Source organism: Haemorhous mexicanus, chromosome 12 (genome assembly GCF_027477595.1).
Source record: "Haemorhous mexicanus isolate bHaeMex1 chromosome 12, bHaeMex1.pri, whole genome shotgun sequence".
In the NCBI taxonomy this organism is placed as follows: Eukaryota; Metazoa; Chordata; class Aves; order Passeriformes; family Fringillidae; genus Haemorhous; species Haemorhous mexicanus.
In genome coordinates, this window is record NC_082352.1 from 14,366,865 (window position 1) to 14,389,658 (window position 22,794).

Here is a 22,794-nt window from a genome sequence, read left to right on the forward strand (position 1 = left end):
GGACTCACTCTTGCAGTCACCTTGGGCAGTTTTTTGTCCAATTTACACAAGGAGATATGTACAATTTGGATTGAAGGCACCACTGAACATGGCACTGGATATTTCTCTTTCAGAGAAGCTCATTGCCCATCTAAAATTTCCTCCTGTTGATTCCCTGTGAGGCTGAGAGGGGAAACTGGGAGGTTTCTGCCTAGTTGTGTGGTTGATGATGCATCCTGTGAGGGACTCCAGGGGACTTTTACTGCCATCAATAACACTGAAGTGGTGAGTTCATGCAGTGCCCCAGGCCTACATTTCACTGCAACAAAGACTAGCTATTGCTTGGTATCTTCAGCTTCCCAAGGTCTGGAGATCACCAGTCTTCCACTGCCAGGAGCAGACCTCTCCTCTCTGTAGCCCTGATGGTCCTTCAATGAGCCAGAAAGCACATCTCCTTCATCACTGCACCGCCCACCCCATCCAAACCTTGCTGAGCAGGCTCTGCTGCACCACGCACCGTGACAGGAGCTCATCAAAGCAGCCTTTTAATTGCTAGAGTAACAACTTGGATGTACAAAAATGCCAGCGAAATTTGCATGACTAATTAAATAATTAAACACAGCCTGACAGCCGAGAAACACAATCACGCATCCGAAAATCAAAACCACCTCTGAAGCATTGGAAGAAAGGAGGGATTCACTGCCCTGCATGTCCTGTCAACAAGAGTTGCTGATGGGTTGTGCCTTTTTGATTACAGACCAAGCAGAAGCAGCAGCACCCCCGTTCTCTGATGAAGCCTTTGATCTCTGTCCAAAGAGTTGCTGAATCCTGGGCTCAAGCAAGCGGCTGCAGTGGAAAAGCAGCACTGCATCTGAGCATGCTGCTGATGCTGGTGTAGCAGGGACTGAGTGCTGCAGGCAGCTCTGGGAAGACTGGGTAGGGTCTGCCAGCCCAGCCTTCCAGTGTTGGAGAGGCTGCAAACCACAATTCTGGTCAGCCTTGGAGTGCTGGAAACCTGGGCAGGGAAAGGTAACACACGTGTTTCAGCTCCCACGTGCCTCTCAAATTTAACCCCAGCCTTCAGCAAAAACCAATCCCACTCCCTCCAGCCACACCTATCAGACCTAAAGGGTTAAACAATGTTGCTTTCCAGCAAGGAGAATACAAACTATCCCTTGCTTTTCCCAGCAAATTTATAAAACCCAGTTACAATGAATATGGAGATGGTCAGAATTGCATGGGCTAAAGGCGAATTTGAAAAGATTAATTCTCTATTACAATCCAACCCTTGATTTTGTAACCTTAAGAGAGCAGAGTCCCTGAGACTCCACTGGGCTCTGGCAGGATGCCTGAGTTGACAACACTGTGACCTGACAGAAGCCAGAATCTGACATACTTTAATTCTTTAAGAAGAAACAGCATCAACACGGGTTTGAGGAAGGAGGGAGATGAGATGGGAAATCCAGCCCTAATGGAAAGGCCTGGGATGTTGCCAATATTTTACATTCTTCATGACACAGTTTGCTGCTGGCTCCATTGCCTGATATGATTAGTCCAAGAAAAAATTGGCCACTGCCTTCCCAGCCCAGTGCTGTCCAGATGCTTCTTGCCTCATTCTCTGCCCACAGCCAGAATCCCTGCAGTCACCAGAAGCCCTGCAAGCCCCCCAGGGACCCATCCAGGAAGTGCATTATTCCTTTCCCCTGCATTTGGTGATATTATCTGGAAAAGCACTGGCACGATTTCAGTCCAGATCCTATTGACACAGATATTGACACAGATATCAAGGGGGAAAAAATATTCCTAGAGGAAATGAAAAGGTCTAACATGTAGTCTAGTTCCAGAATAGACCTGCTAAATGCTTGCACAGCCTATATGGCCACGTAAAGAGCAAAGAAATTCATCCCCATCCCCAGCTCATCACAAACCTGGCAGCAAGTTCATAGAAGCTTCGTTCTGAGTCAGCATGGTCCAGCAAGTGCTAAACCTCTACACAACTAACTTTGCATATGCTTCCACCTTGCTTACATAAAGTGGCTAGTGATAAACCCATAAAAATCTGAGGTGTGAAGCAAAACAACTGGATGAGACCACCCCAGGGCTCCACTGGAGCAGCTGTGCTGTGCACACCAAATGTAGAGCAGCTCCTTACCACCGAAAGCTGAGAATCAAGCCACAGAACCACACTGATTTCTCCCAAACCATCTTCCCTGGGCTGGCTGAGGAATGCCAAGTGCCAGCACTGAGCTCACTGTGCTGCTCTGGGGGCTGGAGTTTGCACGGCCAGGGTGATCCAAAGCAAGAATAGATCCTCCAAATGGCAGTGCTGCTATAAACAGGGATGCTGTCTTGGCTTGCCTCTTCAGTAGCTGTGCAAATCATTTCTGGGCAGCAGAAGCGTAAGTAAATAGAGGAGAAGCACATGAGAGGATCTATTTCTCTAATTTACTCAAGTCACTGAGAAGCACCAGGGCAATTTTTAAAAACTGCTCACCACTTGGGAGGTTAAACTCTGTCAGTTTCTAAAAGATTTATTATTTCTGGCTGTAATTACAAATCTGAGTAAGAGACTATCTAGAAAAGCAGATCCATTTAGCCTCTGTAGCAAAAGTTTATTGGGGACTCAGAGCACATACTGGGGACCCAGAGGAACAGCATTACTGTATTCTCCATAATTCAGACCTTCCCCAGATATCCAAGCCCTCAAGTCAAAAAATGCAAAAAAACCCATCCAGAATCTGGCCCAGAGAAACAAGTTTCCTTTATATGCACAGCACTGGCACAAGAAGAATTCTTGTTTGCTGAATACTTGTGAAAAACACTGCTCATTTTTCATGTCTCTGAGCAACTTCATAAGGTTGGCCTCAGAAGCCCATGTTGCAAAAAGCAGGACCCTTTCAGGCAGACAGAATTCCCTGACTGCAGGCTCAAGCAATACCTGGCCTTCAGCCTTTGTTACATCATTTTGTTGATTTGCAAAGCTGGTAAACACAGACCCATCTTCAGGCTCCTGCGTGCTTTAACCATTTGTCACATCAGTGATGTCGGAGCTGGGATGGGCTAAGGGTACAGGGACGTGTAGAGAAGAGTTACAGCCACAAAGGTGACAACTGTTATGTTAATAATTAGCATCTGTTGCCATCAGAGCTTGTAAACAAGATCCAAGCAGGGAGGAAAATGCTGTGCCAGCATCTCCATTGGGTTTGTGGCTGGTCACTGGGACTCTGCAGCTTCCCACCATCTGGAGGGACTAGTGAAGGCTCTTGGAGCCATTGCAAATTGTGAGTCCAGAGCAGGACCTGCACATCTGGCAACAGAAGCTCCATCATTTTCCTTGCCAGACAAGTCCCAGCAAGTCCCAGAGAATTTGCATAGACCTAATCCACAAACCTGTTGTGGAAAACAGAGCAAAAGACCACAGCACAATGAAACCTCAAGTTTCTTGTACTGGAAAAGCACTTTATGCCCAAAACACAGATCTAAACACAGCCTGCACTGGGTCCTAAAGGAAACCTCCCTCAGTTGATTCACCAGCTGATGTGCACATTTGCTTGTGTGAGAAAAAGCATTTTTCATGCTGTCACACACTTGTGAGGGATTTCCAGCCCTGGAAGTTACCCTGCCTAAGAGATGGACCCCAGGACACAGTTATGCTCCTGCCAGTTCAGGGGATGATGTTTTTCCCCCGCACCTTGAAAAACTCTCTTCTGCCACCACATGACACAGCTCAGAAGCTGAGCTGGGCAGAGACTTTTCCAGGGGCCCAGGCACACGCTGGCCACATCCCCCTGCTGCCCAGCTAAACAGAGGAGATGAACAGCAGCACTCCTGGCATGGCCCTGTCTGGCGTTTCAACAAGCACCTAATGAATATCTCACTGAATCTCGGAAAAACCACCCTGGAGTCGCCTTCACTAACTGCAATCTTCTTCCATCTCCGTGGTCTCCTGACCAGATCCAGCTGTGAAGGTGCTGCTCCCCTGCAGCCAGCCCTGTCCCCAGCACCTCTTCCCTCTGCCAGCGGAGCAGCGCCAGGCGGGAGGTTAGCAGAGAAACCAGGAGTTCCAAAGCGTAATCCCGAACAGATGGCAGCTGTAGCCATGCAGCCTCAGAAGGGCACTTTTAAAAGTAAATAGCAACAAATGTTTTGGTGTGTAACGCGTTGAAATCTTGATCTCACACAGAGCTTATTTTCTTTTTTTTCCTCTCCCAGCAGTGGCAAATGGCTGAGGACAAATGCTGCTGAAAAGAATGGAGAAAGAAAAAACCTCAATCAATTAAATGTTTTAGAAACAATTGTGTTTCAAAATCAACAAGAAGAATTCATGAAAATCAATCCTAATTCAAGAGGGCTGTACTGATTTGTTCATCTTTCCCTTTCCCTGCCTAAGCAACCAAAGCAATAAAAATGATAGCTCCATCTTGGGCAAGGAAGCAATTGAAACTTCAAAAACATTCAACATCAGCTGATGAAGCTTGATGCAGTCTCCATGGCCTGAAAGCTAAATATTCTGCAAGAGAAGCAATGTACCAGGCAGATGAGTGGGAGTTTCAGATAACTCCTACCCCTTCAGCTTGTTTCTCTCAATAAAGCCAAGCAAACCAAGGTAAGATTGCCCTGTCACAGGGGAAAAGCAAAAGTGTTTGTATCAGCAAAGGCACTGCACAGACTGCAGCTGCCTCAGTTGCTCTTTGCCAGTAGGAAACAAAAGCTCTGCTCTCACACGGTGCCCACCCAGTGCCACCACCACAGGACATCAACAGGGAAAATCTCCTGGCAAGTGAAACTAGGATCTGCAAAGCAGATCCTGATGCACCTTCCTGAAATGCCACAGCCGTGGGAACATGGGCAGCATGCCACAAACCTGCAGTTCTTCATCTCATTATATCAAGTGGTCCCGGAAGAAGCACCCCTTGGGAAACCCAAAGAGCAGGCCTTGGGCACCCCCTGTTCCCTGGATCTGGCCCCAGGGCAGCATCACATGAGAAAAAGCATTTTTCAGGCTGTCACACAGGCATGGATGGAGGCTGGGGGATCACTACCAAGTGTGTTGATATTGAGTTTTTCCAGAATCTCCCACTCAAACATAGAGTGGGGGAACACATCCCCCTGCCAGGATCTGCTCTGCTCTAAGCTGAAGTCACACAAGCGTAATTCTTGCAGCACCCAGCCTTGTGCAAATAAATCGTGTCCAACCACCTTCAGAGAGCTTCCTGGCAGTGCAGAGAGCAGCAAAGCCAGAGCAGGGCACCCATACCCACAGGCTCACGTCACCTCACCTTGGCACCACCAACAGCTGCTACTGAGTTTTGTCTTGAGACAAGCAAACACAGACTCAAGTGTGGGTTAAAAGGTATTTGGAAGATAAAACTTCCTCATCAGCAGGGACATGCTCCCAAAGAAGGGTTTCTCTTTAACAGGCACTGACAGCACCCTGTGTCATTGCATGGCAAGATCTGAAATAGTTACTCACAGTGGAGACTGTTTATCTGTGACTCACAGACATCTTCCCAGCTACCCCCATGCTCTCTAAAAGGGAGCAGGAAATTTGAGTGAGAAAAAAACCCTGGGAATAACAGTGTGGAATGAAAGGAGGAGAGGCAGTTAAGAGAGAAGGAGAAAAAAATCTGGAGACAAAATATCACAGGAAGAAGAGAGGAAATGTAAAACATGGTCTTGAGAAGGCTCTCAGACACCTGAGATTTTTACAGGTTCAGATTTTCTTTAGATAAGGCTTTTTCACTTGTTTCTATAAAGTAATGAATTTTGTTAGACTTCCATCTGCCCCATACAATCACAAAAATTATTCAGACACACTTCATCATTCTTCCTATGTGTCTCATGGAACAAGAGGGAGATTTTAGAAGGGAGACAGTAGGGACCTACATGTCCTGCTATGGTCACAACCCAAGGAACTTAGATACCACTTGACAACTCTCTCTATACTTAAGGATTCAGTGCCCTGTTCTTCTCTTCCTGCAATGTTCCGTGTTACTGCAACTTGAGCAAATGCTTGAGGATTTGGGATGCATTTATCCACAGCACTGTAACAGAAATTGTGAAAAGGATTTTCAGAGAACAGAGCAGCCACTTTCCAGAGGGCATCCAGGATTTGGGGTCCTCTCCTCTTTGTGACCCTCCTGGTAGTAATGCACAGTCTAATTTCCTTTTTGTCTTATATTGCACAGGAAAACATACTGCAGTTTCACTGTGGCTAAGCAGAGACCAGGACCCAAGAGTAAGGCAAGGGGCTGAACTTCTTACATGGAAAGAGAAAAACAGGCAGAGATTTGTGCTTTACCAGCCCCTGCCTTGGACCAGCCCAGCAACACAAGAATGTGTTTGTGCTGCTGTTCAATGCTGCCATCACCCAGCAACCAGGGAAGCCACTTGCTCATCAGAGAAGGCTCAGGATGGTGACCAAGTACCCCAAGAGCCCTTCCTGGGCTCCTCCTGGAATGGTGTGATCACAAGTTGCACCACTGTGCAGCCTTACCATGATTTGATAATTTCTGAAATCCTCTGGCTTGTCTGGGCACACAGGATTGGAGGGTGAGCCCAGCAACCCACTCACCCAGCAGCCCAGTCACTCTGCAAGCAGATTTTTCTTTCCTCAAACATATCCATTATATCTCTTCATTTAGCTGGCATTCACTGAAACTGATTTCCTGTAGACTTGGTTAAGAGATTAAAACTGTATTTATTTCCAAGCCAGCCAGCCAGTATGACCCATTTGCTACAATGGATAGAGGAAATAAATGACCTTACTACTTTTTTATGTCAAAACTGCCCAGGATATATCCTCAGTTCCTCACTGGACTTTGGTTTGATTATTTTGTAATCACATGCTAAAGTAGACAGGGCTGATGTGTGTGGGAGGCACATTTTATTTGCTTGATAACACTTGTAGTGCTGAGCTGTCAGAGACCCCTCCTGAACTGTCCTCCTCCTGCCAGGAGTACAGGTGGCATTCCAAAATGTGCCTCTGGTGTTCAGCTCATGCAGGTCAGGGCTGTCCTGGGACAGAAGAGATCTACAGCTGTCACACCAAACCCTCTACAACCACTGATTATCATCAGGAAGAAAAAAATAACTGCTAAGATCCTTTCTTTCTTAGCAAAAACACATTTTAATTCTACCTTGGCATCAGCCTGTTGAAGGCAGAGGACTTACATACGGCCAGAATTTTCTCTCTTCCAAAGAGACAGCAGACTGATGAGCTGCCCAGCCCAGCCTCCTCTATTCTCTCCAAGGCCAGTGCAGGCTGCACTAGGAGGGACAGAGCATTGCAGGTCTCCTCCTGCACTCATGCTTCGGACAGTCTGTCACCCGGAGACAACTTAAGCCAGAGGTAGTCATTTTCTGTATTTAAAAACCTTTGATGGATCTTTTCTACAGGACTGTTTTCCTCTGCTTTTCAAACCTGGATCAGGTTTAGCATCCAGCCAATATTTTGATATTTTGTGAGTGCACTGATCCTCCAAATACAGAGTTTTCTTCAGGTACTGTTTCATTCTTGCCCGAGATGTCATTTCCCCCAACATGACCTTCTCAGAATACCACTGCCTGTTTTGCATGTGCAGAATTTGTTCTCCCACATCCCCTCCCAGTGAAAGCAAGTCCTTGTCTTAGGGCATTGTGAGGGATGCTCACGAAGGTTAGCTTCAGCCAAGGACAGCCAGGCTCTCTTTAGGCTCTCTTCAAAATCAGAGGTGAGAGATGATTCCTGTTATTCATCCTCCAGAGGAGTGTCTCTTTTTCTCCACTGATTACAGCCTCTGTCAGCTAAAGCCAGCCTTTGTGAATCACATCAGTACTTAGAATCAGGAAGCACTGCATAACATTGTAACAACACTTGGTAGAGTCAATGCTTCATTTCATATTTTAACAGATATTTCTGATAGAAAAACAATGATAATTCTGTAAAAAAAAAAAAGTTTCTGCAGAGAAAAAGTGCAGGAGTTGTATGTAACTGATGGTACATTTGTAGTTGGAATTAGCTTCTGAGAGCTCTGAATCGTAGAAGTATACACTGATATTTTCAGGGACTGAATTAGCATTCCTCAGTAAGATCACTCATCAGGACTACTTGTGTGAATGAGAGCCGCAAGGTTTCTGGATAGCATTTGTATCAAAAACAGGAATGTTCCTGAAGTGCTGTAAATGGAGCTGCTTTAATTGTCTATCCAAGTCTTGCATCTGATGGCAGTAGCTGAATGAAATGACACTTGCATGTAATCAGTTGCATGTCTGAGCTTGAATGCTTAATGCAGAAGGTTAAGCTCAGTTTCACCAAGACCAAGCAATGACTGATTTTCCTACACAGAGTAATCAAGACCTTGCCTCTAACCAGCACTCCTGGATTGTGGCTGGAATAATTTAATTCCTACTAAATCATTACCCTTGATGTTGTGGAAATAGGAATAGTAAAGGGCTGACGGATCCTTGTCATCATCAAGTTCCAAGCCAGGGGCAGCTTCTCTGTCTCATTTTTGGCACCATTTCACCCTTGCCTGAAGGACAATATTGCATAGCTTCAGTTTTGTGGCTTTTCAAGGTTACTGGTGCACCTGCTGAATCACCCATGCTGTTCCATATTTCTTACTGGGGGAAGTGGATAAATGTTGGCTTCTTCCCCACTTTCAGTCCTGTTCCATTAGGTTCTCTCATCACCATCAAATGACAAATATCTGAACTACCATATAGGCAGAAATTGGATCAGATGAAGGGGCAGAAAATAGCCTATCATTATGTAAACTTGTCCCCAACAATGAAAATACCCCTGAGGAAATCTGTACTGTTTTCCTCTCAATGATCAGCAGCAAAAGAGTTAATAATTTCTCTTCTGATTTTTTATTTGTAGACCTACAAGTCTTTTAACCACCATGTGTCCCTGAACCATTAAAAAATGGAAAACATGGACACTGCAAAGACTCCTTAGAGCTGGGAGTTGAAAGTCGTTGCAGAAAAGAGAGAGAAGCTCACACCACATTAAGGGTTATTGAGGAGTTCTTTCTCACTTTGAGAAACCATAACTTAAGACCCTTTGTAAACTTAGGTAATGTCCTGTTTCAGGCTACACAATAAATGTCTTTGCATAATAAGTAGTAAAAACCTTTACTTTATATTTTAAAACACTTTATTGTGCAGAAGCTGATGTGGATCCTCAGGAAATCATTGGTTTGAACCACAATACTGAGCAGTGCTTTCATTCAGCTCCTGTCTTCTGGGACTGGTAGACAGACCAGCCCCAGGACCTCCTCCAGCCCTGGTACATGCAGTTCTCCTCAGCCTCCCCTGCAGATCTTCTCTCTGGCATTTGTCACTTTCCTCAGAACACATCCCGTTCTTCTCTCTGTGGCATGACAGACCTGAACAGAAAACTTTCTAAGGTTAGTTCCAAGTACTTTGAAGACAAGCTGTTGTATCCCTCTGCCTTGAAATGCATTAACCCCATAAGCCCTAGCCCAAAAACTTCACCCAATTTCAAGACAGGAACTGTCAGTGACTCCCAGGTACTGTAGTTATCATTGTCCACCAGACAGGCATAAAAAACTAACAACAAAAGTAGGTTTTTCTGCATTTCTCTACACTTCATCAGGCTGTCCAACTTACTTCTTGACACCAATTATATTGCAGGTCATATTCTTATGAACAGGTCACTTTTTTCTTTTTTTTTTGACTCTTGTGTTTCATTCTTTTCTTATAGCAAATTTTCCACACAATGAATCCACCCTAGACCATCTCTTCCCTTAATACTCATCTCTACTTCTCCAAATCGCTAGTCAAATTCTAAGCTGCTTCCTCATCTGATTTGCTGGAGTAGAACATATTTGTGGGGTATGGAGGGAGTAAGAGTGAAGTAAGGATATTTGCAATTTAACCTAGTATCTGTGCATTTCATTAATCCTTCCTCCATCAACCACTTAACCTTTATGGGTGTTCTTATTGCCTTTCATCGTATTGATTTCTGTCCATTTCTCCAATTTAGTGAGATCATGCAGTATTTTAAACCTGTCTTCCACTGCATAACTAGGTTTAGCTGGGGGGTAATTGACATCAATTTAAAGAATGAAAAATTAAGCTGAATATCCGGGCAAAACTTCCTAATGGTGAGATCTGCTAGAATGCATCGCTATCTCTCCGTGGGATTGGTGGCCGTTCCATTAGCATGTACATTAAAACCACACAGAAGGAATATAAGATTATAGATCAGACAGAACAACCCTGAAGTAGGAGGGGAAAGGCGAGCTGCAAAGCTTTGCAGCTTTCCTCCTATGGTCACATCATTCTGGGCTTGTCCCACTCCCTCCTCATACCACCCACCAGTTTTCTGAGGATGTGCTCATCCCACAATATCAACTAATTACGGGGATGAAACCAATGTGGTATTCCCTCCAATACTACTGCAACCTCTGTTGTGGTGGTGGGAGTGTCGTGGTAGCTATAAGACTTCCTCAAGGCCCATTGAAGAGTTTTCTCACCCCTCTTTACTAACTCCTGGCAAGCTGTGGGAACAAACATTTCAGTAAGATCTGTTGCGATAAGAAAAGAAACCATGGTTTTACACTAGAAGAGGGTAGATTTAAATCAGATATAAGGAAGAAATGTTTGATTTTGAGGGGGTGAAACACTGCAGGTTCTCAGAGAGGTGAAATCTTCAAGGCAAGATTGGGGAGGGCTCAGAGCAACAGGGCCCAGCTGAAGCTGTCCCTGGTCCCTGCGGAGGGGTTGGACTAGATGGCTTTGAAAGGTCCCTTCCACCCCAAACTGTTCTGTGATTCTAGGAAGAAGGCCAGAGCACTCTACAAACCCTTGAGCTGGGTAGCAGAGCCCAGGATGGTGATGTGTGTTGGAAGGCTCAACTCTCCCCAGTCTGGAAGCACCCGGGATAAGACAACATGGGTGAGATCATAAAGCTGTCATCCACCCTGCAATATCACTTTGGCACAGTCTTATTCAATGGCATCCATTAGTTCTGTTACCATCCTTCACTTCTTAAACAAATTACTATCTGATTAACTTTCCTAGGACAATGTTTGAAAACTGATTGCAGAAAGAAGCTGGGTTTTGCTGAGGCGCAGATCAGATACAGGAGAATGAAGACTTCTGCTTAAAATACACTGCTGACTCTTAGGTTTGGGAGAGAGCAGTCTGAGCAGAAACAAGCAAGTTCTTTATGCACCTTGATGAAATAGTTTAATTGGAGGAATAGCCAGAAAGAAAGTTACTCCTCTCCACCTTTAATGGAGAGGTTCTCTCATTTACAAGGGGGAAAAAAAGAAGCCTATTTTCATCTGAAGTTGTTACTACCAGCAACCACTTTTTATTAAAAGAGGACTTCTGTCAGCTCCTGAAAAAGGGAAACAACTTTTTCAGCAACAAAACCCAATATATTTTACTCAAAAGCCAAGTAGGCTGGAATGCATCTTGTTTGGTGGAGGAGGCAACCTTTTTTCTTTCATGTTCTTGAAATTCATCTGCCATGAATAAGCAGATTTTTTTAAAAAATTAAATTTCCCTCTAAGAAATTTTGAAAGAAACGTTTCCACCAGCTCTGCTCAGTTAGCAGCAGGAAAAAAATGGCTCAGAAATGGCTCCGTTTTACAGCTGCTCCCCTGAATTTTTCTGAGAACTGAGAGAGCAAGGAGAAGACTTGCCAATTTCTGATTTTCCCTTAAGAAAGAAATTAGCAGATTATTGTGTAGCAATGGGGATGTTCATGGGACAAAGGGCTGACTGCAGACTCCACAGTGGTCAAGAAGAAGAGAAATAATTTTCTCCATGGCAGGAGACTCAGGCTACAAATTTGTCAGATAGCGAGTAGCCAGAGGCTGATACAAAAGACTAATTCTCTTAGTAAAACCCTTGGAGAGTTTCTCAATATGAGTCCAAGGCTGGCAAGCTGCTGGAGGAGACGGGAAGAAAATGCAGCCATCTCATGAGGACACTGCCTCTGGATTTCTTCATTGTGTTTTTTCTATACGGCATTTTTTGTAATTCCCTCTGGCTAGAACCATTGAAATGAAACTTATTGATTGAAATTCTGATCCTATTGATTTTACACATGAGATTTGTGCGAATATGAAAGAGCAGGAACTGCTCTGTAACCGCACCCATCTCCATTTATTCCCTGCTGAACACATGCTGTAGGCTTGATTATCCATCTCAGTCCCCTGAGCTTCCAGAAATAAATTAGCCAAAATTCAAATATACTGCACCTATTAACTCACAAATGTGTAGTAAACATTACTGGTCCTTGAATACACTGAGTTACCTTCTGCTTTTCTTTCATACCCCCTCTTTACCTTGTTAACCTCATGTCCTGTTTTACCCTTTTGTTTCAGAGGTCAGGAGGGAAAATAGGAAGAACATCTCCTGTAAGGAAGAAGGAATGAGAAACAGCACTGGGAGGAGATGATGGCTGCCTGGAAGGAAAGTGCCTGTGACTTCATGCTAAAAATACCCTAAGTGCTATTCGAAATTATATTTCTACCCCTAAGGAAATAGTCATGGATATGGGATCTGGTGAACTCAGGAGAGCAGGTAAGACAATCACAGAGGAGGCAGTGACCAGAGGTCCCAAGTGGAAAACCAACACAGTGTAAGCACCTGGTCACCCACACCCACCAGAATGAACAGCAGCCCCCTGCCTTCCCCAAGGCCTGTGGGACAGCCCTGCATCTCCTTCCCACAGCACAGGGACACTCCTGTCAAGCCTCCTGTAGCTGGGTGCTTTTTGGCAGAGAGGTGGAGTGGCTTTTAGAGGCAAAATCAGCAGCCTCAGCATTCACATCTACTTCTGAACAACCAAACCTCCCTTTTCAGATTTCTTGCCTACTGAAATGGTGGGTGTCCTTTCCATGGATCAGGTAGCAATCCTTGATTATCCTCATTTTAGTTTGATGCATTTTACCTCGCTGTGCTCAATACTTCTTTCCTCTCTAGATCTTTTTATAGCTAGATTGTCACATATCAATCAATGTTATGGATTAAAGTTGAGTATATTGTGACTTGTTTGGGCCTGTAGGAAAGCATTTTAAACAAAGTTCTATTTATTTTATTTTCCTTGTTGACACTTGTTTTTTTCTCTCTTTTCCAACCTTGTGAAATGGCAAAACCTGCCAGGAAAATTGTGGGACTTTAATTCACTAGAATTCTTAAATCACTGTTAGATGTCATGGAATGGTTATGAAAAGAAGGCAGGTCACCTGGTGAGGTCTGTGACCGCACTGCAGCACAAAAAACCCAAACCATCTGTTAATTACACTGATGGAAAACATAATCCAACATGGTGGTGAAACCTGATGCTTTGCACGGAGCATGTAAACGATTCACATTGCGAGTGTTGATCAAAGTGCCTGAACTATGAGGAGCTCCCTAAGGGCTCCCTGCAGATCAGGTCACAACCACGGCATTGTGGGGTGAGGGCAGGGACAGGCTGTGGGTGCAAGAGCTGTGGGAGACCCTCAGGGCAGGTGGGGAGCCAGGGTCCCCACAGTGCCCAGGGCAGTGCCAGGGGAGCCCAGTGCCCACAGACACACACTGCTGTCACATCCCCAAGCACTCCACTCTGCACTGCTCAATTCCTACAGAATCATGGGATGGCCTGAGACGGAAGCAACCCACAAGGACCATCGAGTCCAACTCCTAGGCCGGAACAGGACGTCCCCAAGAGTAATACTATGTGCCTGAGAGCCTTGACAAAATGCTTCTTGAAATCTACCAGGTTTGGAGCTGTGATCACTGGCCTGGGGAGCCTGTTCCAGTGCTCAAGCACGCTCTGGGTGAAGAACCTTTTCCTAATATCCAACCTAATTCCCCCCCGGCACGACTCCAGCCGTTCCCTCGGGTCCTGTCACAGTAAGAAGAGATCGGTGCTGCCCCTGCACTGCCCCTCCCGAGGAAGCTGCAGCCCACCATGAGCTCTGCCCTCAGTCTCTTCTGCAGGCGGAACAAGCCAGGTGCCCTCAGCCGCTCCTCGTACGGCTTCCCCTTTAGACCGTCCACCAAGGCAGACCCCAGCTCTGAGTCATCCGGAACGGGGGGCAGCAGCCCAAGCCACGGCCTCTCCCGTCCGGGGAAAGGGGACGAGCACCGGGCCGCGACCTCCGCCCGTGCCGAGCGGGCGACCCCGCCGCGGGCAGCGGGCCCGGGGCCGGGTGGGGCGGCCCCGAGCATGCGCGAGCCGCGCGCGTCACGGGCGAGGCCAGCGGGAGCGCGCAGCCAGGCGCGCCCCCGCGCTCCCTCCTCCCTCCCGCCCGCCCGCCCGCCGCCGCTCCCGCGACTCCATTCGGCTCCGCCGCCGCCCGCCGAGGAGGGGACAGCGACAGTCGGGAGCACGGGAGAGGGACGCACCCTCCCCCGCCGCCAACCCGCTTCCTCCTCCTTCTCCTCCTCCTCCTCCCCCGCCTCCGCCTCCGCCTCCCGGCCGGGAAGAGCTCGCCGTGCCCGCTGCAGCCCCGCTGGATGCACTGAGCGCTCGGGCGCGGGGAGAGAGGGGCAGGAGGGAGCCGGGAGCCCCGCCGCGGAGGCGCTGCGCTACCCGGAGCCTCACGGCCGTTTGCTTTAATTCTTTTATTGCCCCCCGGCCGCCTCCTCCTCTCTGCCCGCGGGAGCCAGCCGAGGCGGCGGGGGCTGCATCCCCCCTCCCCCCCTTTTTTTTTTTCATTTTTTTTTTAAATTTTTATCGCCGCCATGGGATGTACCCTGAGTGCTGAGGAAAGAGCCGCCCTGGAGCGGAGCAAGGCCATCGAGAAGAACCTGAAGGAGGACGGGATCAGCGCGGCCAAAGATGTGAAACTACTCCTGCTCGGTGAGAACCCGCCAGTCGCCCCCCCATCGCCCCCCTCCTCCTCCCCCGTGCTTATCCCACCTCATCTCTCTTCCAACAGGAGCCGGAGAATCGGGAAAAAGCACCATCGTGAAGCAAATGAAGTAAGTCCCGCGGGGGGAGCGAGTGAGCGGCGGTGCGGGGCGGGAGAGCGGGGCGGGGGCTCGCGGAGGTGAGCGAGGGCCGCGGGCGCCATGTTTACCTGAGGGGACCGCGCAGGCACAGCGCGGCGGGGCCGCCGCCGCTCCCGGCGCTGTCCAGGGCCCGCTGGTGCTGAAGCGGCGCCCCGCGGCCTCGCCCCCGGCGGCGGTGGAGGGAGACCGGCAGCCCACCTTCCCCCTCGGCGCAGATGCCCCCGTGAAGCGAACCACTGTCAGTTAAGCTGACAGTGTAAGGGTGTTATCTGCCGGCTCTGCGGATTTAAACCAAGGCTCCCTATCACTGAAAGCCCCTTTTATTGAGCTTGTGCCTTCTTTTAATTAATGAACGACGGGCTTGGCCATTCATCTCATTCAAACCTCTCCTGCTCTGGGATCCGAGCCTCCCTATGGTACTCGGCGCTGCTCCTCGCTGGGGCTTCCCACACCCTTTTTCTGTGTTTAATTAGAGGTAACCGTGTAATAAACAGCAGTGAAGAGCCCCACCGCAAGGTCTCTTCCAAGCATCCGCGTGGCTCGTGTAAATGCACCCTGTAGGAAAGCAGGTGCAGGGAAGGCTAATAGAGGTGGAGGTACACCCGTGGTGCGACCATTCTCCCCCCACCCATTTTTTAAAAAAATTAAAATACAATGAAATATCCCGTCCTCCCACCGCTACAAACATGACGGGCTGGTTGGAGGCGGGCGCCATCACAGAACGAGCCTGGGCGCTGGTTCAGGGTCTGGATTTCAGCTGGGAGCGGTTGCCGCTTTGCGATGCTGGTGGTTGCAGAGGGATCCGTGGCTGGGAGGGGCCCCCCCGGGACCGGGGTTGCTTAGCGAGGGGCAGAGGCTCGGAGCTGGGTGTGGATGGGACGCGGAGAGCGGGGTGCAGGTCCCGGCGCGGGGATCCGGGGCTGCGCGGGCAGGCGGGCTGCTCCCGGCGCGGCGTTCAGGCGGTTCGCGCTGGACAGCGCCCGGCGGGGGCTCGAACGGGCGGCGGCGGGGCCCCTCCGGCACCGCGCTCGGCTGCCTCCGGAGGGGCCGGGGAGAAGCCTAAGGGGCTCCGGAATAAGCAGAGGGGCCCGTGCCCGTCGCAAGCTGCAGCCCTGAGCTCCCGTAGCCGCCCCGCGTGTGTGTGAGTGTGCGTGTGTGAATGTGGGTGTGAGTGTGTGCGTGTGTGTGTAAGCGTGTGTGAGTGTGTGTGGATGTGGGTGTGCATGTGCGCGTGCATGTGCGTGCACCACGGGGGCAGATCTGGGCCTTCAGCCCAGCTTCCTTCCAGGCAGGGTGGCTTAGCAGGTGACCCGGATATTTCTGTATCAACTCCGTGGCCGCTGTGCCCACCCCTCGGGGGTTCAATGAAACCATCATCTCCGCCTGAGGCAGTGCTTTTCCCAAGGCGCTGCGGGGCTGGGAGGTCTCATTGTGAGGAGACTCGCCTCTAGTGCACAGTGGTGTCCCTGGCTTTCCTCTCTGACGTTTGTGTACCCTACTTCTGTAGAGGCTCTGATTATCCCCTTTCACTGTTTGAAAGAGGTCTTTTCTCCCTTTCACCCCCACAGTTTGATTTGGGTCTGGGGTGGGGTAGGTTCGGTTTGCTCTTGTTTGTGTGCAGAATGTGGATCAGGAGACATGTCGCTGCAGATGAACACCAATAAATTATTTAATCTCTAGGAATTGCTTCTGCAGAAGCATGCTGGAATGGCGGGCGATGGGTTTTGGTTGAAGGGAGAGGCTGTAAGAACTACAACAGCAGAGTGCACACATAGAGCCCATAGGCAGGAGGGCAGGCAGTGACCACACTGGCTACACAATAAGCATAACAACCACTCTTGTTTTCCAAAGAGCAGAGCTCTTGTTTTTTGAAGAAAATCACATCAAGATAATAACCTGTTTGCTGGACTAGATTGGTATATTGAGGACTGAAATATACCCGTTTTGTGTGTGTGTATATATGTATATATATGCATGGTATATATGTATATATATGCATGCCTCTCATTAAAACTACTCAAAGTAAGGCGTGCTAGGCTTGCAGCTTTGTACCTAATATGAAAGCGTCAAGGAAGCTGCTGTGGTGGATGGGCTTATAGTGCTGGAAATTGGGAGGCATCTGTGAGTGTGGAAACTCCAGTGAAGTGTGCGGAGGCTGGGGTGGGGACAGCGGTGTTGCTATGAGCACGGCAGCAGCATCTGGAGAGAGCCGCACAGCCGCGGGCGCCGGGGAGAGCGATGTGCAGGCAGCAACACGGGGAAACTAACACTGCTGAAAATTAATTTAAATATAATCTAGGCATTAGCATTTCACCTGGTCAAGCTCCATTAGACAGCCTTGCTGAGAACCTAATGAATTCTTAATAAAGATTAAATCGCATGTTCATTGGATTTTGATGAAAGAGTGCTATTTTTTTTTTAATACTGTATTATTGGTGTGCTTCTAGATAATAAATCTCATCCTCATGAATGGCTAAAGCAGCTTCTCACTTGGATATTGCCTTGAAAACCAGCACAGGAATCTAGAGACAGATTGGAGAATGCTAAGACAAAGGAACAGAGAGCAGACATTGTTACATAGGACTAGAAGAGGTTACACACTGCCCAGTTAATCCTCAAAGTGTTAGGTAGCAGGAGAAAAAGTAGAAATTACAGTAATTTGAGAATGTAGCCAGGATGTAGATAAGGATTTGTAAATGTAATTCAGGATTTTTTAGTGAAATATTTGGGGATACCTTTTAGCTGGTGAGTGGGGGGTTATCAATCAAAACAAGAGGTACTGGTGAATGACAGAGAGGTGGAACTGGAGTCTGGAATGTACATCTCAAACAGTGGCAACACAGGCTAGCAATGACACTTTTCTTAGCACCCATGGTTGTTTTGACATCCTTCAGCCTTGCACTTTGGCTACTCCACCTTGGCTTAGTAATTTTGCTGTATTTTTTCACAACCAGTCCTGTCATCCAGTTACTTTTACCCATGCCTCAAAATGAAGGGTCAGAGCCAAGCTAGTCAGAGGAACTGTTCTGAAAGGCATGGTTGTGCCATGCAAGCCAATGAGACTCTGGAGTGTGCCACAGCATTCAGAATCAGGCTGTGTCCAGATTCTGTTTTCACTCAGCTTAATCTAAAAACCATCTGTAACCAAGCAAAGCTGGGGCTTTCCTTTAAAATCCAAGCTAGAAGATGAGAATTACTGGACAAGAGAAATTCATCTTCCACTCACACCACCCTATCTCAGTAAATTCACAATGTAGGAGTGCAATGGATGTTAACATTTTTTAGATCTTATGTATTCAAATAAATGTCGAGCACATGCAGAATTTGGAACTTATAATCTTCTTTTTTGGAATACCTGGATTGTAGCATGAAATAGAGACTGATGTTATTCTAGGATATTTTTGTGGGGACTTAAAACTCTGCTGAATATGCTTGTTCATCAAAAGCCCCAGCAGAGCAGGACACCAAGCATATCTCCATCTCTTACTGCTTAGCAGGACACTTAAATCTGTGACATGATCCAGTGGTGAGCAGGGTTGGACTGCTCAGGTGGGGACACCATCCGCTGCCATCAGCACCAGCCTTCCAGGGAATCCAGTGTTTAATCGTGCTTACGCAGAGGCTGAGTTAGCTGGCATGGCTTCAAAAACAAGGTCCTGCCACCTACTCAGCAGCCACCGTTCTGGTTGGTGAGCCAGGGCAATATTTCACCTTCCCAAACGAGGGTTTAGCAATAGGTGTGGCACTCCAGAGGAGACATGGCTTCACCTGCCCACAGGAAAAATCTTGGGGCTTGAGTTTTGGTTTTGGATTTTGCTTTTGCAGATGCAGCAGCTTCTGTCCCCTGCTGAGCTGGGCACAGAGAGCTGGATCCAGCTCCCTTTCACAAGATGCTGGTGCTTCCAGCCCTGCATGTCCTCCAGAGCAGCTATGTGCCTCTTCACCAGAAGTGCTGGCAGTAACTCAGCTGATAGGCTTCTCTGCTGTGCCAGTCCTTTTCACAAATTGTTTTTTACGATAAATATGAGGAGGATGCAAATATACAATCAGGAAAAAAATACACTAGTGTACAGTGTTTATCTTGAAATATCTACTATCTTCTCCCCAGCAGCCATCAGTCCCAACAGCCGGCTGATATATTGTTCTGACCTTTTTCAAAAAGCCCCTCAAAACAGCCCCAGGTTCTACTTGCTCTCTATGTAACCAAATTACTTATAATCTAATGAACTTCTTCAGTGAGAAGCAGTCCCCACCCACTGGTTTTACAGCAATTTGATGCCAAATGCCATTGAAATGAAATGATGTGTTGTGAACACCCACTTCAGTGCTCTTTACTGCATGTCTGTGTCTCAAATCCGTAGTGATTTCACACTTGCAGCCCCTTCCTCCAGGAATACTTCACCCCACAGGGACTAACAGTGCAGAATTGCTTCGCCTCTGCAGCATCTTCGCAGGGACAGGGCTGCAAACTGTGTCTTCATGGTCTGTCCCACTCCCCAGAACAGCTGTTCTGCCCTCTGGCACTGGGTGCAGAGCCCCACTGGGCTCTGCTTCCATCTGGGAGCTGTTTGATCATTGTGGGAGCTGGCAACCCAGAGGCACGAACCTCACTAGAGCACCAGGTCAGGCCGAGCCATCCTCATCCTTACTTGTCTCCTGCTGTTTTCCAGGATTTCTGTGATTTAAAGCCCAAAATAGGGCAGTGATGGTCTGCATCTGGGCAGCATTTGAGCTGGGTTTCAATAAGCAGGGGAAGGAGCTGCAGCCTAAGCAGGGGAAAGAGCTGCAGCCTTCCCAATGAAGTTGTGTCATTCTCCCAAGACCTGCCCCAGCACTCTCTGCTGTGGGTGTGGATTTGGCACCGTGCACATGGCACACGGACCCAGCAGGAAGGAGGCTCTGGTGGGGCTGTTTTGGCAGTGGAACCTGCAGTGAAAGCAGTAGCAAACTGCCTGCTGGTGCAGCTCTGGGATGATGGGATGGCAGCTGGGCAGTGTGTTACCTACCCTGAGCAAGGCAGGATCTCCTGCCAGGGTGTCAGAGATCATCCCAGTGAAGGCTGCTGTAGGAGGGGGGCTCTACCCTCACAGTAACATTTTTCCCCACCTTCACAGATGCTTTCTTGCATCTCTGGATGCTGTGGGTGTCATGTTCCACAATTTGCAGTGGCACAGCACAGAGAGATTGCCCCTGAAACAGGCAAGAATGAGATCTGGGAATAGAGGAGGCTGTTCATTGTGGCTTGTAGTTGCAAAGGGTAATCATGTTTTCAGCATTAATTTCCTTCTTCTTGGATTTTTAATTGTGCCAAAACATTAACAACCATAGTTCCTTCTTTTATATTTAAAGTTCTTGTTATTAGACTGAGAGAGATTTCAGAGGAAAGCAGTAACAATATTAGGAGGCAAGATGGAATGCATTTTGGGTTTGTGTTTTTTCTTTTTCCTTGACAGTTCTTAATTTGTTTCTGGTTTTAGGGACTCATAAAAGTAAAAATATCTTTCAGTGACAACAGTGAACTGCATAGCTTCTCCTCTTCCAACCCAGTTTTAAAACCTCAAAAGAAATTTGCCTGTCATATTCTGACATGACACATCTAGTCCTGTTGGAAATGTTTTAGCAATCTAATGAGATGAAAGCAGTTGTTTTAATGAGCTCAGAAGAAAAGAGACAAATCTGCAGCACAAATGTAACCAGGGATCTGTTTTGTTTTATAGCTTGGCTAACCCAGAGGTTGTAAGAGACATTAGATTGACAAATGAATTAGGTAACAAATTAAAGAAGGTTGTGGTTTTTCTCTTCAGTGTGTCCTTTTCCACTTGTCAGGCATACAACTTCATACCTGATGTGAGTTCTCCAGGGTGCTTACCTGGGGAATATGGGTGAGATAATCAAAATGGGTGAAGAATGAAAAAGAGACAAATAATGGAAGTCAAGGCATTGTGTTGGCTCTTCCATTTGGTCTGGTCAAGAGAAAGAGTGAAATGAAGAAGTGCTTCACTGATGGCCAAGGCAGAAACAGGTTGCTGGAGAGTAAGAGCAGTCGGGAATGTCTCACACTCTCATAATTACATAGTTTTCTTCAGTCGCCTTTCAGAGTTACAGCCTGTGTCTGCAAGTATCAAGCTCTCCTGGCTTCTCCTGGATCTGCAGGATGCAAAAACACAAAGGAGTGTTGGAGCTGGCAGATATGCAGCCAGAAAGCACGATGCAAGTGCAGGTCCAAGAGCTCAGTTTTGCAAACTCCTGCTCAGATAGTGAAGAAGGCAAAAAGCTTTTCTGATGAGGCAGCAGCTGTACACAGTGCACAGACAGACCCATCCTCTACACTCTGAAGTCCTGGTTACACCCCAAGTGCAGCTGAGTGTGAAAGATGGAATTTGGTCATTTATTTATTACGTTAGTTTAAAGAGGATCTCCAGCAGGTGAGAATTGCCAAAGCCTTAAATTCAAGTGGTCAGGGTGTTTAAAAGTCTAGTCCCTTTTCCTGGTGCTATTGCAAATCTCCTGATATCTGGGGGTTTGTGTAGAGCCTGAAATTATTTCTGTGGGGCTTGGACTCAGCTGATGACTGGATCAGCTCTGATTTCAGGTGGTCTTTGCTTAGATCTGTATTTTGTTTTTGAAAGAAAACTTCCAGCTCTCCTCACTTCAGAGAAAAGTTAAAAAATAAATTACCTTATTCTAGCCTAAGTACTCAAGAATTGAGTATTCTCAAAATGAAGGTGAGGAAATCAAATACATCTCAATTGCTTGGTTACTTTTGAAGCCTGGTACCTTTTACCATTGGCAATATTGAAACCAGCAACCTCGCTTATTTCAAATCAATTTGAATGCTACTGACCCCAGATCCTCTCTTTGAGCTCACTGGACTTTGGGCCAAATTCTCCCTACACTGAAGATGATAATCTTCAGGTTTTATAAGATGTGATGAATTTCAAATGTTTCCGTGACACTTGGTGGGATCTGGATGTTGCAAAGTTTCATTCACAAACCAAAACCAGGAAACAAAAGGATCTGGAAGGCATTGGCACATTAAACCTACAGCCATTTTTTCTTGCCTTAAATTTTTTTTCTTTTATTCATAGAGGGAAATACTAATGATTTGTGCCACGTATTTTCTAATGCTGAAGAAATGCTCTGCCTAATGTAAAAATCCCCCTAAACCATTATTGAATCAGTCTCATTTTATTTTTAAGACCATTCAGGAAAATGACAGATGTAAGGGAGGTCGGAGGATTACAGTCCTGATTATAAGATGCTCTTAGGAATCTGCCTAAAATCAGGAAGGGCAAAAGGCTGGAAAATGTTACTGAGTAACACAAAGCAAAGGAACTGATGATTTTCTAGTACTGAGAAAAAAGGAGAAAAAAGTATTTTAATCCAAAACTCAATCATTGTGCACTTACTGCGATATTAGAATAAAACTCTTGATGGAGGCATTTCTTAACTTACCAATAAAAACACTTACTCTCCCCAGCTTTCACGTTAATTGAGAAAGAGCTGAGGAGTGCCCTCAGAAGGGAGCCCAGGAAACTCTGTAGTAAGCTGACATCGCGCTTTTTTCCCCAATTGCTAATCAATAAAGTTTTTGACATTGAAAGGGAAGGACTGGCAGAGCTGAAATTACTTTGTTTTTCTTTATTCTTGGGCATGTCCTGCTTTGCTTGGTCACCAAAAAAGATTTCAGTTCATCAGCAAACCTTTTATCTGAGTATAAAATCTCTAAGCTTAAAACAAAGGAGCTGGAATACACCAGCTTGACAGAAAGACAAGAGGGATGGGTAACACAGGGTCCTCCTGCAATATAAAGAGTTTGGGCCATGGTTGTTAATAACCCTCCTCTCC

The 22,794-nt window shown here is 47.0% G+C and overlaps 1 protein-coding gene and 1 long non-coding RNA gene across 3 annotated transcripts in view; both read left to right on the top strand.

Moving 5' to 3' along the window:
* LOC132332666 (uncharacterized) overlaps positions 1–14,075 on the top strand; it is a 39,963-nt gene extending 25,888 nt beyond the window's left edge. The window contains exons 2-3 of the long non-coding RNA XR_009487971.1: positions 10,767–10,884; positions 12,327–14,075. This is a non-coding gene — a long non-coding RNA (uncharacterized LOC132332666). The remainder of the gene's footprint in view (positions 1–10,766; positions 10,885–12,326) is intronic.
* Positions 14,076–14,276: 201 nt separating this feature from the next.
* The window catches only part of GNAO1 (G protein subunit alpha o1), a 142,262-nt gene continuing 133,744 nt past the window's right edge, over positions 14,277–22,794 (top strand). The window contains exons 1-2 of one of the 2 annotated variants that reach the window (XM_059857187.1): positions 14,277–14,794; positions 14,874–14,916. In XM_059857187.1, coding sequence (XP_059713170.1) covers positions 14,677–14,794; positions 14,874–14,916 — 161 coding nt within the window. In that variant the 5' untranslated portion in view covers positions 14,277–14,676. The remainder of the gene's footprint in view (positions 14,795–14,873; positions 14,917–22,794) is intronic. The other variant, XM_059857188.1, reaches the window with a different exon arrangement.